The sequence below is a fragment of the Thalassophryne amazonica genome, chromosome 5 (assembly GCF_902500255.1).
Source record: "Thalassophryne amazonica chromosome 5, fThaAma1.1, whole genome shotgun sequence".
NCBI lineage: Eukaryota > Metazoa > Chordata > Actinopteri > Batrachoidiformes > Batrachoididae > Thalassophryne > Thalassophryne amazonica.
In genome coordinates this window covers 35,818,131-35,835,902 of record NC_047107.1, presented here as the reverse complement: position 1 = coordinate 35,835,902, position 17,772 = coordinate 35,818,131, and the positions used below count along the sequence as shown (strand labels likewise).

The window sequence follows — 17,772 nt, the reverse complement described above, 5'->3', positions numbered from 1 at the left end:
TATCAGCCTCTTGAGACTTAGAGGAGGATTCTTCCATGCGGCTACTGCTACTGCTAGCGTTAGCACTGCTAATCGTGCTAAAGGTAGCCTTCCATGGTCTTGATTTTACTTGAGGCACTTGACTTTGACATTATTCACGGTCACGACGAGCACGGTTCATGTGAGACAAATCATCAAAAAAAAAAAAAAAAAAAAAATCTAAGCCTGTAAGCAAATAAAACGTGGTGCAAACGCAGTTTGTCAAAGTTGAGGTCGGAGCACAAGCTAAACATGTCTACATCCTTTGAATGCGCACTAGCACCCCGTGCCCATTTATTATTAAAATGCTCATGATGTGATGAAGTGTAAATTGTACTGTACTTTAATTTTGCCCCAAGAAGTAAATTTGTTGTCCAGGAGGAAGATCACTCATTAAAAACATTAATTAACACTCAACTTACATTTTGCTCACCATATCTATATACATAAAGGGCTACGTTTATCTGTCTGTCTGTCCGAGATAAACTCCCAAAACATAATATGTAGCCCTAAAAACTAATAAAGTAGTGTTCAGAATAATAGTAGTGCTATGTGACTAAAAAGATTAATCCAGGTTTTGAGTATATTTCTTATTGTTACATGGGAAACAAGGTACCAGTAGATTCAGTAGATTCTCACAAATCCAACAAGACCAAGCATTCATGATATGCACACTCTTAAGGCTATGAAATTGGGCTATTAGTAAAAAAAAAAAAAAAAAGTAGAAAAAGGGGTGTTCACAATAATAGTAGTGTGGCATTCAGTCAGTGAGTTTGTCAATTTTGCGGAACAAACAGGTGTGAATCAGGTGTCCCCTATTTAAGGATGAAGCCAGCACATGTTGAACATGCTTTTCTCTTTGAAAGCCTGAGGAAAATGGGACGTTCAAGACATTGTTCAGAAGAACAGCGTAGTTTGATTAAAAAGTTGATTGGAGAGGGGAAAACCTATATGCAGGTGCAAAAAATTATAGGCTGTTCAACTACAGTGATCTCCAATGCTTTAAAATGGACAAAAAACCAGAGACGCGTGGAAGAAAATGGAGAACAACCATCAAAATGGATAGAAGAATAACCAGAATGGCAAAGACTCACCCATTGATCAGCTCCAGGATGATCAAAGACAGTCTGGAGTTACCTGTAAGTGCTGTGACAGTTAGAAGATGCCTGTGTGAAGCTAATTTATTTGCAAGAATCCCCCGCAAATTCCCTCTGTTAAATAAAAGACGTGCAGAAGAGGTTACAATTTACCAAAGAACACATCAACTGGCCTAAAGAGAAATGGAGGAATATTTTGTGGACTGATGAGAGTAAAATTGTTCTTTTATGGTCCAAGGGCCGCAGACAGTTTGTGAGATGACCCCCAAACTCTGAATTCAAGCCACAGTCCACAGTGAAGACAGTGACGCATGGTGGTGCAAGCATCATGATATGGGCATGTTTCTCCTACTATGGTGTTGGGCCTATATATCGCATACCAGGTATCATGGATCAGTTTGGATATGTCAAAATACTTGAAGAGGTCATGTTGCCTTATGCTGAAGAGGACATGCCCTTGAAATGGGTGTTTCAACAAGACAATGACCCCAAGCACACTAGTAAACGAGCAAAATCTTGGTTCCACACCAGCAAATTTAATGCCTTGCAGATGTGAAGAAATCATGAAAAACTGTGGTTATACAACTAAATACTAGTTTAGTGATTCACAGGATTGCTAAAAAAGCAGTTTGAACATAATAGTTTTGAGTTTGTAGTGTCAACAGCAGATGCTACTATTATTGTGAACACTCCCTTTTCTACTTTTTTTTTTTACTAATAGCCTAATTTCATAGCCTTAAGAGTGTGCATATCATGAATGCTTGGGCTTGTTGGATTTGTGAGAATCTACTGAATCTACTGGTACCTTGTTTCCCATGTAACAATAAGAAATATATTCAAAACCTGGATTAATCTTTTTAGTCACACAGTACTACTATTATTCTCAACACTACTGTATATTCTGAATCCTCATGACATGGGGAACAAACTGGTACCATTTTTTCTTTAAAGTTGAACTGAAAATTAACACCCAAAATAGCCATTTATGTAAGACCATACAGTGTTGTACCATGTGCTTTTCATGCTGCCACTTCTGTTTTTCTGTCTGCCTGGGATAAACTCCCAAACTATAATATGTAGCCCTAAAAACTTTATATATTCTGAATCCTCATGACATGGGGAAGAAACTGGTACCATTTTTTAAAAAGATGAACTGAAAATTACCCCCAAAATAGCCGGCTGTGGGTATAACCAGGCAGATTCAAATTTCCAGCTCTGTATATGTGTTGGCCATCTCTGTTTATTTAATCCCTTTCCACAGCACACTCAGCACAGCACACTCAGCAAAACAACAACATGCTTAGGCTGAGGCTGTGGGCATGACCAGGCAGATTCAATTTTCCAGCCCTGTATATGTATTGGCCATCTCTGTTTATTTAATCCCTTTCTTCAGCTACTTTATGTTCTCAACTGTTAAGCACCTGACTGTCCTGCACAACCCAGTTTGCCTTCCTGTCTGAATACATTCATTTTATGTTGTAAAATTGCAATGTAAAAACAGTGAAATACACCACTACCTCAATTTTGAGTAATTGATATTTACATTTACTGTTACCTACCTTTTGTGTGTAATTTTGTTATAAATTTGATTGCAAAACAAAGTCTGCATGAAGGACTTCAAATGTGTTTGTCTTTTAACCAAGTCTTTCCACTTAATGTGGGGAGTCCACTTCTTATAGTTCTGCTGGACAAACTTTAGCCCATTAACTATTATATTTATAAGACATCAGCATTACAAAAACAAATGTAATTGTTTTGATTACAGTGATTGGCATTTGGCTTATGTCTAAAACAGGTTAACCCGGGCAGTGCCGGGTACCCCAGGTAGTTTTACATACATGTATTTAATGACACTTTTCAGCAATCTTCACTCACTTTATTCTCTTCTTCGGGTAGATAACCTTGGACAACGTGCTTTTGTGGGTAAGGTGTGTATGGACAGGAACAATTCAGTGAAGCATTACAAAGAGACCACTCAGGAGTCAGAACAGGAAACCCGCCGGTGAGTGTTTCATACGGCATGTCCACTTTATGGAATGCATACATACTTTGACATGTAATTCCCCTTTCATTTCAACAAATTCCATTGATTTAAGGATATGCATGCCATACAGGATACATACAGAATTACAAAGTATTTTTGCATTATAAAGCATTTTGAAGAAAATGTGTGGATATCAAGTATGTATAGGTCTTTTACAAAACTGTTTTTACCCTATTTGCCTGCTAATGTTACAATGAGTGACACCATTAGGTTCTTGTAAGTCTGCTACCATTTACAATGCACCCGGAAAATATTCACAGAACTTCACTATTTCCACTTTTTATTATGTTACAGTGTCATTCCAAAATGGATGAAATTCATTTTTCCCCTCAAAATTGTACACACAATACCCCATAATAACAATGTGGAAAAACATTCTAGAGGTTTTATGCATTTTTTTTTTTAAATAAAAAATCACACATACCTTAGTATTCACAGCCTTTGCAATGAAGCTCAAAATTGATTTCAGGTGCATCCTGTTTCCACTGATCATCCTTGAGATGATTCTACAGCTTAATTGGAGTCCACCTGGGGTAAAATTAGTTGATTGGACATGATTTGGAAAGGCACATACCTGTCTACATATAAGGTTCCAGTGCATGTCAGAAGCATACACTTTAGCAAGCATGAAGTCAAAGGAATTGTTTGTAGACCTCTGAGACAGGATTGTCTCAAGGCACAAATCTGGGGAAGGGTACCAGGGGCGTAGCACCAAATTCTGGGCCCTAGATACTAGCCATATTGAAGACACCCCCCCCCCCCCCCCACACACACACACACTGTTATGTTCTTTTTTATTAACGCAAACACCACATTTCTAATGTGTAGTTAATTAAACCAGGTCTAAATCATGTATACCTTAGATCACACCTGGGAGTCAGAATCCTTTTTAAAGTTGGGGGACCAATATTGAGTTGGGGGGTCTGGGGGACCAAATTGCACCATTTTCTAGAAAAATGGTACAATTTGGTCCCCAAATCAATATAGCTAGCTTTCAGTTTCACCTCTCTTTTCAAAAAATTTGGTTAGCAGCTGCTTTCCCTCATTTAGTTGTCTTTCCCTGTCCTTTTTTCTCTTCTTTTTTGAAATCCGGACTTTGACTTTTTAGGAAAGAAATATTTTATTTCAGCCTAAACACTAAGGCTGCAACTAACGATTATTTTACTAATGAGTTCATCGGTTGATTATTTTTTGATTAATCGTTTTGGGGTTTTTTTTGTTTGTTTTTGTTTTTTTTACTTGCATGTGAGTTTTGCCATTATTTCTTTAAGTGAGTTATTATTAAAAGGCCTTTATCATGTAACATCAACGTTTGAGCTTGTAACAAAGTTATGTTATATTCTCGTCAGAAACATACCTGGAGTACTGTTTTGTTTTATTTTGCACATACATACATCACTGACACACCACAAAGAGGTTTCTATCAGGTTTCACCCGATTATGAGCATTTTTAGATGCCTACAGCAACTATCTCAACCACTGACAACATATTACAGCAAGAGTCCACAAAACTATTTTAAAGGCCTGACTAAAGTGTAATATGTGATCTTTAAAAACATATTTTCATGAAAAAAGACACAAATGTGCAGTTAGCTGCATTTTATTTTTTCTTTTGTAAAAACACAGCTTAGATGTGGTTTGGCCGAAACAAATTGTCATAAAACTTAAATAAAACAGTGGTGAAGTGGAGGTTTAAGAGTCACTAGGTGTTCACAGGAAACAGTTATTTATTTCTATATTTATTTATTTAAGTTCATTGTTAGTTGGATTTATTGTTTCTCTTGTGTTTAATCAGGTTCTTTTGTTTCTTTCTCTAAAATTGTATTGTAGCATTACTGGTTATTATTGCTATTATTGTTGTTGCTATTATTACTAATATATAAATTAAAAAATATTACAATTTGTAATACATTTGACTCTTTTACGACAACAAACGCTGAGCCATGAATTATTATACAGAAAACAAATGTGCTGACAGCTGCAACAGCTTAATGCTAACTTTAACATTGAAAACGCCATAGACATGCTAACGCGTTAGCATCGGTCCCATTTTTAAGTTATAAAATACATCTATCAACTGTTTCAGAAGACCATAGGTCAGATTTACATAAAAATGTAAATATTACTCACAGACATATGCTTTTCGGGGTTTTAGCCAGGAAGAATTGAGATAAAGCGAAATAAAACAATGAATCGACAAAGCAGCAGATCGAAGCACTGCTTCGATCTGCGAATCACTGCTTCAATTGGTTCAAGGTTCAAAGCAAAGCCGTGCTGCAGAAACGGTTGATTTATATGGAAGAAACAAAACATTTGCGGTAAAACAAAGTTATTTAACAACTAATCGATGACAAAATTAGTTGACAACTATTTTAATAATCGATTAAATCGATTAGTTGTTACAGCTCTACTAAACACCTCCTCTTTCTGTCACATCCCGCCTGTGTGCCTGGACTAAATCGTTGTACAACTGTGCAGGGGTGGGAAGGGCCCTCAGAGATCTTTCAAGATTATTGTTAGAGCAGAATTATGTTTTGCAACATTTATACATTCATTCAAATTATATTCTTTTACAACATGAATTGTATGGACATTAATAACATGCAACACAAAAATGTATTTAATGCCAGTTTTTGTGGGCCCCGCCATGCTCTGGACCCTGGGTACATATTACCCTTTACCCCCCCAGTCCGACGCCCCTGAAGGGTACAGAAACATTTTGGCTGTGTTCAACATCCCAGTGAGCACAGTGGCCTCCATCATCCGTAATTGGAAGAAGTTCAGATCCACCAGGACTCTTCCAAGAGCTAGTCGCTCATTTAAACTGACCAATCAGGGGAGAAGGGCCTTAGTCAGGGTGGTGACCAAGAATCCGATGGTCAGTCTGTCAGAGCTCCAGCATTCCTCTGTGGAAAGAGGAGAACCTTCCAGATGGACAACCATCTCTGCAGCAATCCACCAATCAGGTCTGTATGGTAGAGTGACCAGATGGAAGCCACTTCTCAAAAAAAAGGCACATGGCAGCCCACCTGTAGTTTGCCAAAAGGCACCTGACGGACTCTCAGATCATGAGAAACAAAATTCTCTGGTCTGATGAGACAAAGATTGAACTGTTTGGTGTGAATGCCAGGCGTCATGTTTGGAGGAAACCAGGCACCATCCCTACAGTGAAGCATGGTGGTGGCAGTATCATGCTGTGGGGATGTTTTTCAGCGGCAGGAACTGAAAGACTAGTCAGGATTGAGGGAAAGATGAATGCAGCAATGTACAGAGACATCCTGGATGAAAACCTGCTCCATGGTGCTCTTGACCTCAGACTGGGGTGACGGTTCATCTTTCAGCAGGACAGTTACCCTAAGCACACAGCCAAGATATCAAAGGAGTGACTTCAGGACAACTCTGTGAATATCCTTGAGTGGCCCAGCCAGAGCCCAGATCTGAATCACAGTGAACATCTCTGGAGAGACCTGAAAATGGCTGTGCACTGATGCTCCCCATACAACCTGATGGAGCTTGAGAGGTGCTGCAAAGAGGAATGGGCAAAACTGCCCAAAGATAGGTGGCATCATATTCAAGAAAACTTGAGGCTGTAATTTCTGCCAAAGGTGCATCGACAAAGTATTGAGAAAAGGGTATTAATACTTACGTACATGCGATTTCTTAGTGTTTATTTTTAATTAATTTGAAAAAATTTCAAAAAACTTTTCATGATATCATTATGGGGTGTTGTGAGTAGAATATTAAGGAAGAAAAGGAATTTACTCCATTTTGGAATAAGGCTATATGAGGTCTGTTAGAAAAGTATCGGACCTTTTTATTTTTTTCAAAAACCTGATGGATTTGAATCACGTGTGCTTGCATGAGCCAACCTTGAACCTTCGTGCGCATGCGTAATTTTTTTTACGCCTGTCGGTTGCGTCATTTGCTTGTAAGCAGCTTTTGTGTGAGGATGGGTGGAGTCTCTCGTCTGATTTTCTTTGCAAGGAAATAGCGGAACGACTGGAGCAGTGCAACTGCATCAAATTTTGCCACAAACTGGGCAATAGTCAGGTGGAAACCATTCAGATTATTCAGATGGCTTTTGGTGATGATCCTCTGGGCATCACACAGATTAAGGAGCGGTACAACCGGTTTAAAGACGTCCGCACAACGGTGGAGAGCGCGCCACGCTCCGATCGGCATCAACACGCTGAAACGACCGGATCATTTCCAAAATGAACGCTGTGGTGATGCGGGACCGTCATGTGATTATCCAAGAAATTGCGGAAGAGGTGGACATCAGCACTTTTTCGGCACATTCCACTGTGAAAGAAAATTTTGCCATGAAAAGAGTTGCAGCAAAATTCATTGGCACGAAGCTGATGGCGCAGCAACAGCGCCTACGTGATGAAGTCTCACAGGACATGTTGTAACATGCCCTGACATGTCCAGCTTGTCCATAATTTCTCGGATAGTCACACGACTGAAAGGCCACCGAAAGCCGTCTGAATCTTCCGAATGGTTGACGAGCTGGGCATGCTACAACATGTCCTGTGAGACTTCAACACGGAGGCGCTGTTGCTGCGCCATCAGCTTCATGCCAATGAATTTCGCTGAGCCAAAATGTTGCATCTGACATTTGCGTACAATGCAAGTCTCACTAAGTAATTAATCATTTGAGGTACTCAGGGGTCTTCTGAAGAGACTGAATGCCAAAGTCATCTAGTTGTCACTTTGGGTCACTGCTTAGCAGCCAACTATCACAATCATACAGGAAGTATCAAAAAGCTGGACCCAAAAAGGTAGGACAAAAATGTGAGACTCTCAGGAGCGTTGTGAATAAAAAAGCTTTTACTGAGAATTCGAGCAAAGGTCGGTACATGGGAATCAGCAAGTTTCCAAAACATGAGATAAAAACGAGGTAAAAAATAGGCAAGGGTTCAAACACGGCTAAGCAAAAACAGACTAGATCAAGAGTAAACCATAAGGCTGGAATGATGATGCAAAGGAACAGCAAACTGGTGAGGCATGGGTGTGAACAGAGGGCTTAAATAACAAGAGTGATTATGGTAAATGAAAAACAGGTGTGGAGGAACAACCGGGAAAAGGGCATTGCAAACAAGGGGAATAAGACGCACTCAAATCCCAACCACCCAACAAGAGAGCGCAGTTAACAAAACACTAAGCAAACCACCACCTGAACATAATGACCAGACATAGCATGAACATAAAGAACAGACATACTCATGACATACCCCACATGACAGCAAGACAGGAAGCACCAGGACCCCAAATACATAGATCTTTGTTCTCCTGCAGAGGTATCGCAATGCCCAATGCACACATTTGTAAATGGGTCCAGGCTTGGGTGGGGAAATAAACTGTGATGGATTTATGTCCCATCTTGTGGGAGTTGTACACTCTCATTTGCTACATGGTGCAGTATCCGGGGATGAGTACGGGCACCAATGGATGTCGTGGTCCATCTCAGACTTTCTTCAATGCACACCTGGCTGAGATATAGCTCGGCTGATATCTATTGCTTTTAGTTCCGTAAAAATGATACCACACAGAAAAAGTGCTGTAATTTGTCCATCATTTACCTCTTTCAGATGCAAATGCCATCACATTAAAGCTGAGAGACTGCACAATGAGCTTGATTATCAGACTCAGACTCAGACTCACTTTTATTGTCACTCGACCCTTACAGGCAGAACAAAATGCAGTTTCTCCAGGTCTTGGTGTAGTTAACTGGGACAATTTTTTTTAACCTAACCTATTGTATAGACTTTTGCAATATAAACTTTGTAATGTACAGTATGTGCACCCATTCAGGTGAGCCTTTATTTTCAACTCTCTTCAGCTGTACTTTAAAATCAAAATTCCCATTAAACACATCATTTTTGACATGTTTTAATGTGAATCTAAATCTCAGTTGCTATTCGTTTTGATTTTCAAATTGGATATGCAGACTAAGATAGATTCTGATCTTAATTTTCTGCTTTCAAGGTTTATTGCAGAGCTCTTGGATAAGAAGGTAAGATTATAGCAAATAGTCTCATTTAATTGTGGAGTATTTGAGCCACTTCCAATTTGTTCTGCAACACAATCACTGTCTTCAGATGATATGTTTGTAAGCTGCTCTAATTGTGACAAACTGTAAGCTTTGGTTCATTGTGCATCCATTTATCTCCTGTTCTCTGGGCAGTACCGTCTCGTGAAGCCGATTGTGACTCCCCGCTTTGCTGTGTCCTGCTCAAGGGCCTTGTTAGAACAGCTCGGAGAAATTGCCAAGAATAACAATCTGCATATTCAGGTGAGATCACTACGGCAACAGAAGCAGGTTATGTATGCAGGTGACTACCGTGGAGACTTGAGCAGACCTGTGGGATTTTATAACAATGAAATGAAAAACATGCACACACTGTCATGAGATACACTTCAGCTTTTATGTAAATGCAGCTTCAAAACTCAACATATTTATGCATATTATTTATTTCAGCTTGATGTTCCAACATAGTATCTGTGTGCTTCCTCACACAGAGTCACATCAGTGAAAACCCAGAGGAAGTGAAACTAGTGAAACAGCTGTTTTCTGAATCAAAGTCCTACTCGCAGGTCTACCACAAATACAACCTGCTGACTGACAAGGTGAGTACATGTGCACATCTCAGCAATTCTTTTTTACTGATCTGTGTCATCACATCGTGGCTGATGGTGTTGCTGATGCTTCACAGACTCTGATGGCCCACGGCTGCTTCCTCAGTGATGAAGAGCTGGAACTGTTCAGAGAGATGGGGGCCTCTTTGTCTCACTGCCCCAACTCCAACATATCGTAGGTTTCTCTTTGTAATATGATATCACAAAGAGTGGCTTTTGATGCTCTAGCAAAACAGAGTTTACAACAAAGTAACACTTATGTGATTTGAAGGGTACTTGGCAAGGCACATAATGAAAGTGCATCAACAACAACAACAATAAAAAGTCCAGATCTACCCTTTGGTCAAGATCCAGACCATAATTTAATGGGATCTTCCCACAGTGGGGAGAACTAATGAAAATCATTAGTTGACTATTCGTGTGCCATTCATCATTTTTGAAAGACTAGGATGAGGACAAAGTAGCCTGCTCCGGTGTTTATCTCAGGCAGCATGGTTCATCAACCACAGAAGAAATGTACAAATTAAATTCTCTATATTTAATTAACACTGAAGTTGTAAAAATGGTTATTAGACATGTTTTGTTAACAGTTCAGGCTTTTATTTGAGGAAAATCATGCTGTCTAAATTACCCAACTTGTTGGCTTGAACAAAAAAAAAAAAAAAAAATGGCTTGAAAAATATTTGCACCAACTTGAAAAATATACAGGTAGATTCTCAATTAATTTACCGTAATAAAACAATTTTACGTGAGAGAGTCGCTCTATGTTTTTAAAGGGCCACCGGAAACGGAAATGCAATGCATCATGGGCACTGTAGTATGGCGGCCGCCCTACAGGTCATGCTGGTCACGATAACCAATCAGAGAACAGAACATTGGAAGTGTATTCCTCACCTCACCCACACAATGATTGTGAAACAGCGTGTGAAGCAGACAAACACGGTGCTTGCTGTTATTCCGGGAGGGCTAACAAAACAGCTTCAACCCTTGGATATCAGTGTGAGCAGAGTGTTTAAGTTGATGCAGAGAGCTGTGTGGGAGCACTGGGTGAGCGACGGCGGAGGATTAGCGTCTGCACTTGGAAGGAGCTGGCGTCGACACCACGGGGAGGTCATGAGCTGCGCAGGTAGGTGCTGCACAAACATCAGCAGCTGACACCTGGTGTGTACTATGGTCCACAGCGGGTAATATGTTAGAAAAGAACCGTTCACGATGGTGCGAGTTATGGTTCGGCTCGCAATGTGGTCCGCAAAATACAAACATATCCTTAGGTATAATGCAGCTCATGAGAGGGCACTCGAGGCTTGTGTGACTGTTCCTGCGACTTCTGACTACCATAGAAAAATACAAATTTCAACATTACTGATAACTTAAGACAACGGAGAAGGCCCGAAAAATGCCACCAAAAAGAAAATCATACGAGGTCTGTCCAAAAAGTAACGGACCTTTTTATTTTTTTCAAAAACTATATGGATTTGAATCATGTGTGATTGCATCAGCCAAGCTTGAACCTTCGTGCGCATACGTGAGTTTTTTCACACCTGTCGGTTGCGTCATTTGCCTGTGGGCAGGCTTTGAGTGAGCACTGGTCCACCCCCCTCGTCGGATTTTCATTGTCAGGGAAATGTCTGAACGATTTGGAGCTTTGCTGCACCAAATTTTTCCAGAAACTGTGAGAGACAGCCAGGTGGACACCATTCGCTAAGTTCAGATGGCTTTCAGGGACGATTTTATGGGGATCACACAGACTGAGGAGTGTTACAGCCGGTTTAAAGACCGCCCACAGCGGCTGAGAGCACGCCGCATTCCAAGCGGCGATCAACAGGCTCAAACAACCAGATCATTTCCAAACTGAACGCTGTGTTCATCCGGGATGTCGTCTGACTACCACAGAAATGGCAGAAGACGTGGACATCAAGACTTTTTCGGCACATTCCACTGTTACAGGAGTTTTTATCATGGAAAGAGGAGCGGAGGAATGCGCCACCGTGCCGCGAATGGCGCAGGACAATGACGCAGCTTGTTACTACATGTACACTACACGATGCAGGACGAGCGATTAACTTGAAACATGGTCCAAAAAATTCTGTTCTCTGTGATTCTGAAAAATCATCTGAAAAAGGGCCAAAACTCGCACTGTGTAAAGCCAACATTTATGTGTCAAGACAATATTGAGTGCACGTTTTACAATATAAAACATGTGCACAATATAATAAAACGTGTGTTGTGAAAGTGTAGTGACACGGACCCACAACAGGTGATGTAAATGAACGGGCAATGGATAAGCCAAAAATAACAATTTAATGTTATGAATTGCACAACGGAATACAGACAAGTGCAGTTGAGAAGTACAGTCAATTATACGAAAAGGTGACGTGTGGGCAGGCTCGAGGATAGAAGACGTCTGTCCAGAGAAGAGCCGGATCCCACACGGCTTCCACCGCCAACGGATCTGAAGAACACCGGAGCCGCCAAGTCCTGAGTCCCCAGGTGCCCACCGTCTCCAGCTTTCAGACTTGGTACTGCTGGCAGGAAACAGAAACAGTTAATGGTGGGTGTGTGAGTACACACCCAGTAATCTCTCAATACTCAGTTCCTCTGGGAGGGAGAACCTCCAGAAACAGAAACATCCGTGCAGTTCCTGTCAGTCGCTTCTCTGGAAGGAGTGAGAGGCGAAGACGTCGCAAACCCACACTGTACACCAATCCAACAGAAGACTGTATCCACAGGGCAAATGGCTGCACACAGAACAATATTCAGTAAATCACAGCAGAGAAGGTTACCTGAGTGACTCCAGGCCGTCGGGTGCGCGGAGGTCACGCAGCGGAGGGCCTGCTCCAAGTCCTGGTTCTCCCACTCTGCCTGTCCATTCGTCTGGGGATGGTACCCGGACGAGAGACTCACGGTGGCCCCCAGTTCCCTGCAGAAACTCCTCCAGACTTGAGAGGAGAACTGAGGACCACGATCCGAGATGATGTCTGATGGAATCCCATGCAGATGCACGACGTGGTGGACCAGGGGGTCTGCAGTCTCCTGGGCCGTCGGGAGCTTCGGGAGGGCCACGAAATGGGCCGCCTTGGAGAACCGGTCCACTATCGTGAAAATGGTGGTCATGCCCTGGGACGGCGGGAGGCCCGTGACGAGGTCCAGGCCGATGTGGGACCAGGGGCGATGAGGCACGGGTAAAGGCTGGAGGAGGCCTTGGGTCCTGTGATGGTCAGCCTTGCCCCTGGCGCAGGTGGTACAGGCCTGGATGTAATCCCGGATGTCGGCTTCCATAGACACCCACCAGAAGTGCTGCCGGACCACTGCCACGGTTCTTCGCACCCCTGGGTGGCAGGAGAGCTTGGATCCGTGACAGAAGTCCAAGACAGCAGTCCTGGCCTCTGGTGGGACGTACAGTTTATCCTTCAGGCCGGTCCCCGGGTCCGGGTTCCGTGCCAGGGCCTCCTGGACAGTCTTCTCCACGTCCCAGGTGAGGGCGGCCACGACAGTGGACTCGGGGATGATGGTTTCCGTTGGATCCGACAGCTCGGTCTTGACTTCCTCCTCGTGCACCCGGGACAGGGCGTCGGATTGTTGATTCTTAGTCCCGGGGCGGTATGTGATCCTGAAGTCAAAACGCCCAAAGAACAGTGACCAGCGGGCTTGCCTGGGGTTCAGACGCTTGGTGGTCCGAATGTACTCCAGGTTCCGATGGTCCGTGAAAACCGTAAACGGTACCGATGCTCCCTCCAACAGGTGTCTCCACTCCTCAAGAGCCTCTTTCACCGCAAGAAGTTCCCGATTGCCGACGTCATAGTTCCTTTCAGCCGGGGTCAACCTGCGGGAAAAATAGGCACATGGATGGAGACCCTTGTCGGACTCCCCACTCTGGGATAGCACGGCTCCTATCCCTGAGTCAGAGGCGTCCACTTCAACTATGAACTGGCGATTTGGATCGGGCTGCACCAGGACTGGTGCAGATGAGAACCGGCGTTTCAACTCCTTAAACGCAGCTTCGCACTGATCCGACCAGGTGAAGGGGACTTTAGTGGAGGTCAGGGCTGTCAGGGGGCTAACTACCTGACTGTAGCCCGTGATGAACCTCCGGTAGAAATTTGCAAAGCCGAGGAACTGTTGCAGTTTCCTACGGCTTGTTGGTTGGGGCCAATCCCTCACCGCCGCAACCTTGGCCGGATCAGGGGCGACGGAGTTGTAGGAGATTATGAACCCCAGGAAGGACAAAGAAGAGCGGTGGAACTCTCGCCCTTCACGAACAGCCAGTTCTCCAACAACCGCTGCAGGACCTGATGTACATGCTTGACATGGGTCTCAGGATCCGGAGAAAAGATGAGTATATCGTCCAGATATACGAAGACAAACCGATGCAGGAAGTCCCGCAAGACGTCATTAACCAATGCTTGGAACGTCGCGAGCACATTGGTGAGGCCGAACGGCATGACCAGGTACTCAAAGTGACCTAACGGGGTGTTAAATGCCGTCTTCCACTTGTCTCCCTCCCGGATCTGAACCAGGTGATAAGCATTCCTAAGATCCAGTTTAGTGAAAGTTTGGGCTCCATGCAAGGGCGTGAACACTCGTTTAGCCCTCTGTAGTCAATGCCTGGACGGAGTCCGCCGTCTTTTTTGCCCACAAAAAAGAATCCAGCACCCATCGGGGAGGTGGAGTTCCAGATCAACCCGGCAGCTAAGGAGTCCCGGATGTAGGTCTCCATTGATTCGCGTTCCGGATGTGAGAGGTTGTACAGCCTGCTGGACAGGTACTCAGCACCCGGTATCAAATCAATGGCACAATTGTATGGACGGTGCAGGGGCAGTGTGAGTGCCAGATCTTTGGTGAAGACGTCAGCAAGGTCATGGTACTCGGCTGTCACCGCCGCCAGATTGGGGGGGACTAAAACCTCCTCCTTAGCTGTCACACCGGGTGGAACCGAGGATCCTAAACACTCCCGGTGGCAGGTTTCGCTCCACTGCGTCACAACCCCAGACGGCCAATCAATCTGGGGATTGTGTTTTAACACCCATGGAAAACCTAAAATCACTCTGGAGGTAGAAGGTGTTACATAAAACACAATCTCCTCCCTGTGATTTCCAGACACAACCAATGTCACTGGCTGTGTCTGGTGTGTGATTAGTGGAAGAAGGGTGCCATCTAGTGCCCGTACCGACAATGGTGATGGTAAGGCCACTCCTTTGCCCATCTGCTATCCAGCAGATTCCCCTCTGACCCCGTGTCCACCAGTGCTGGGGCGTGAAGGGTTAGATCCCCACTCAGGATCGTAACTGGGATGCGTGCAGATCGTTGGGGTTTCCCGCGTGAGTATTATGACCCACCCTTAGCCCAGTCTCTAAGGACGAGTGTTGCTGTTTTGACCGTTTGGGGCAGTTTTTCTGCGTGTGCTCGGTTGAGCTGCAGTGAAAACACTCCCCACGGACCAGCCTCCTTTGTCTCTGATCTGATTTTTTGGCCCTGCTCGTTTCCCTAACAACGGCAGCAGGGGGAGCTGTCGTCACGTGGAGTGCCCTGGCTGTGGAGCGTGGGGAAGACGGCTCCCTTTCGGACCCGGGAGGAAGAGGGCCGGCTTGTGCCTGACCACGCCCTTTGTCTCGCTCCCGTCGGTGTTCTGTTAATCGGTTGTCTAACCGTATTACCAGGTCGATAAGCCCGTCTAAATCCCGCGGCTCGTCCTTCGCCACCAGGTGCTCCTTAAGGACCAGAGACAGTCCGTTTACGACAGCGGTGCGGAGCGCAACAGCATTCCAGCTGGCTCGCGCTGCTGCGATGCGGAAGTCAACTGCATACTTCGCTGCGCTCCGACACCCCTGTCTTATCGACAGCAGCACGCTTGAAGCGGTCTCGCCTCTATGAGGGTGGTCGAACACCTGTCTGAACTCCCTCACAAACCTAAAAGCTAAGGACAGTTCTTTCAGGAGATTGAAAAGCAATTATTGACAAGCATATTAAAGGTAAAGGCTACAGGAACGTCCCCAAGTAGCTTGATGTTCCTGTGATTGCAGTTACACATTATTCAGAGGTTTAAGGTTCACAGGACTGTAGCCAACCTCGCTGGATGTAACTGCAAGAGGTAAATCAATGACAAATTGAAGAGATGCAACCAAACAGCCCAGAACAACTTCCAAAGAGATTAGAGGTGAAGTCCAGGGTCAGTGAACAGTATCAAATCGAACCATCCATTGCTGTATTTTTTTTTTTTAATAATTTTTATTTTCCAATGCAAGACAGTCTTAAGCAGTGGTGGGCACAGTTCCGCTAATCCAATAATTATCGAAGATAATGTTTTCATTATCAGATTAGCTTTTCAGATAACTTTGAAAACCATTATCGGACTAATTATCTTCCAATACGTTTTGGTCCAATAATTTTTAGACCGTTAACATGGTAAACAAAGCTGAACAGCTACAAATATTTATAAAATTTATAATCAGTTGAACACCTACCTGTTAAATGTTTTGTAGCAGATGTGTAGTTTTAAAAAAACTAATTTCTTTTAACCCCATACTGATACACTGGCAATATCACCCAAGTCATCCAGAGGCACACATTTTTAACTTATGGTTCAATTTTTAACCAAACTAATTTTGGACAAGTTATTTAAATTAACGTCACGTCTGAAGTTTTATAAAGTGAAAATATCAGATATATGTTTTAGTTTTAAAGTAATGCGCTAATTTTTAATGTTTTAGTGTGGAGATGCTGTGCCCAGTGCATTATGGGTAGGGTAATCTCAGTACGTTCATGACAGGAGAAATGCATTGGAGACGCTCTGATCAGGCTCCACATGGACAACAGCATTAAAGTCTTTGTATATTGTGCCTAAAACTCTCGTGAATATATTCTCTGGGTTTATAGACGTTATTGTGTTTGCGTTTATTAAATTCCATGCATCTTAAACGTAGCAGACACGGATTATCTGGAATTTTGTTTTGGCAAGTTTTCACAGCCTCTACTGCCATCTACTGGCCATTGTACATTCAAAAACCATACGTCGGACTCGTGTTTCCAGAAGCAAAACGTAAACAGAGGTTTTTTTCAAACTTAATTAACATTTCTTATTTTTTTTACAAAAACTCTTGATGGGAGACATCAAAGTAAAAAAAAACATTACAAGACATTACATGAATTGAAGAATAAGGGGGAAAAGAAACAGAAGCTGCTCTCCCAAAGAGATGATCACTGTTATGCTCTTTCTGGTGTTTGCACAGGCACAGTGCGAGAGGTTGGACGCTTGTAGCGCTTCAGCAGTAAGTTTACCCTTACTATGGCTGACCAGAATATCAAACAGGTTTGATTTTCATCCAACCATACGACTGGCGATCAGGAGGTGGTCGTGAGATGTTAAACACAGCTTGTTACTCCATGTATACTAAACGATGCAGAACACGTGATTAACCTGAAACTGGGCGCGATCCAAAAAATTCTCGCACGCATGAAAAATCAGCTGAAAAAGGGCCAAAACTCGCACAGTGTAAACGCAGCTTAAGTACTAAATGTCTGGCACCATTAGATCATGGCAGTGTTCTACTTACTGTATTTTGACACTGGTTATATCAGACGGTTATCTAATTACAACTTGGCTTTTTTTTTTGAAAATGCCTTTTTTTTTACAAATTAAAAAATGGCATATTTTACAAAAGCACATTTAACACCAACACATGACACACCTCACATTAAATGAGTCAACCAATCAGTGTTAGCGGAGGCACATTTTACCCAGAATCCTTTGCCATCTGTCTGTGTTTGTTACAAAACTTCAGAATTAGTGCATTATTCAACATTAAAAGATATATGTTAGGGCCCTGTCCCACTGGCATTTAGGAGGATTTGTGCATGAATTGCACACAAAATTGGCCCATATTCGCCAAACATCCGCAATATCCGTGTAACATGCCTGTATGAGTCAGCCGTCATCCGAACATGCCCGTGATCATCTGCAGAGGCACGCATGTCCGC

At 43.2% G+C, this 17,772-nt stretch overlaps 1 protein-coding gene across 1 annotated transcript in view; it reads left to right on the top strand.

Annotated features, from left to right (window-relative positions):
- The window catches only part of gda (guanine deaminase), an 89,107-nt gene that overhangs the window by 52,167 nt on the left and 19,168 nt on the right, over positions 1-17,772 (top strand). The window contains exons 5-9 of the mRNA XM_034170001.1: positions 3,012-3,117; positions 9,148-9,175; positions 9,347-9,454; positions 9,682-9,789; positions 9,876-9,973. Coding sequence (XP_034025892.1) covers positions 3,012-3,117; positions 9,148-9,175; positions 9,347-9,454; positions 9,682-9,789; positions 9,876-9,973 — 448 coding nt within the window. The remainder of the gene's footprint in view (positions 1-3,011; positions 3,118-9,147; positions 9,176-9,346; positions 9,455-9,681; positions 9,790-9,875; positions 9,974-17,772) is intronic.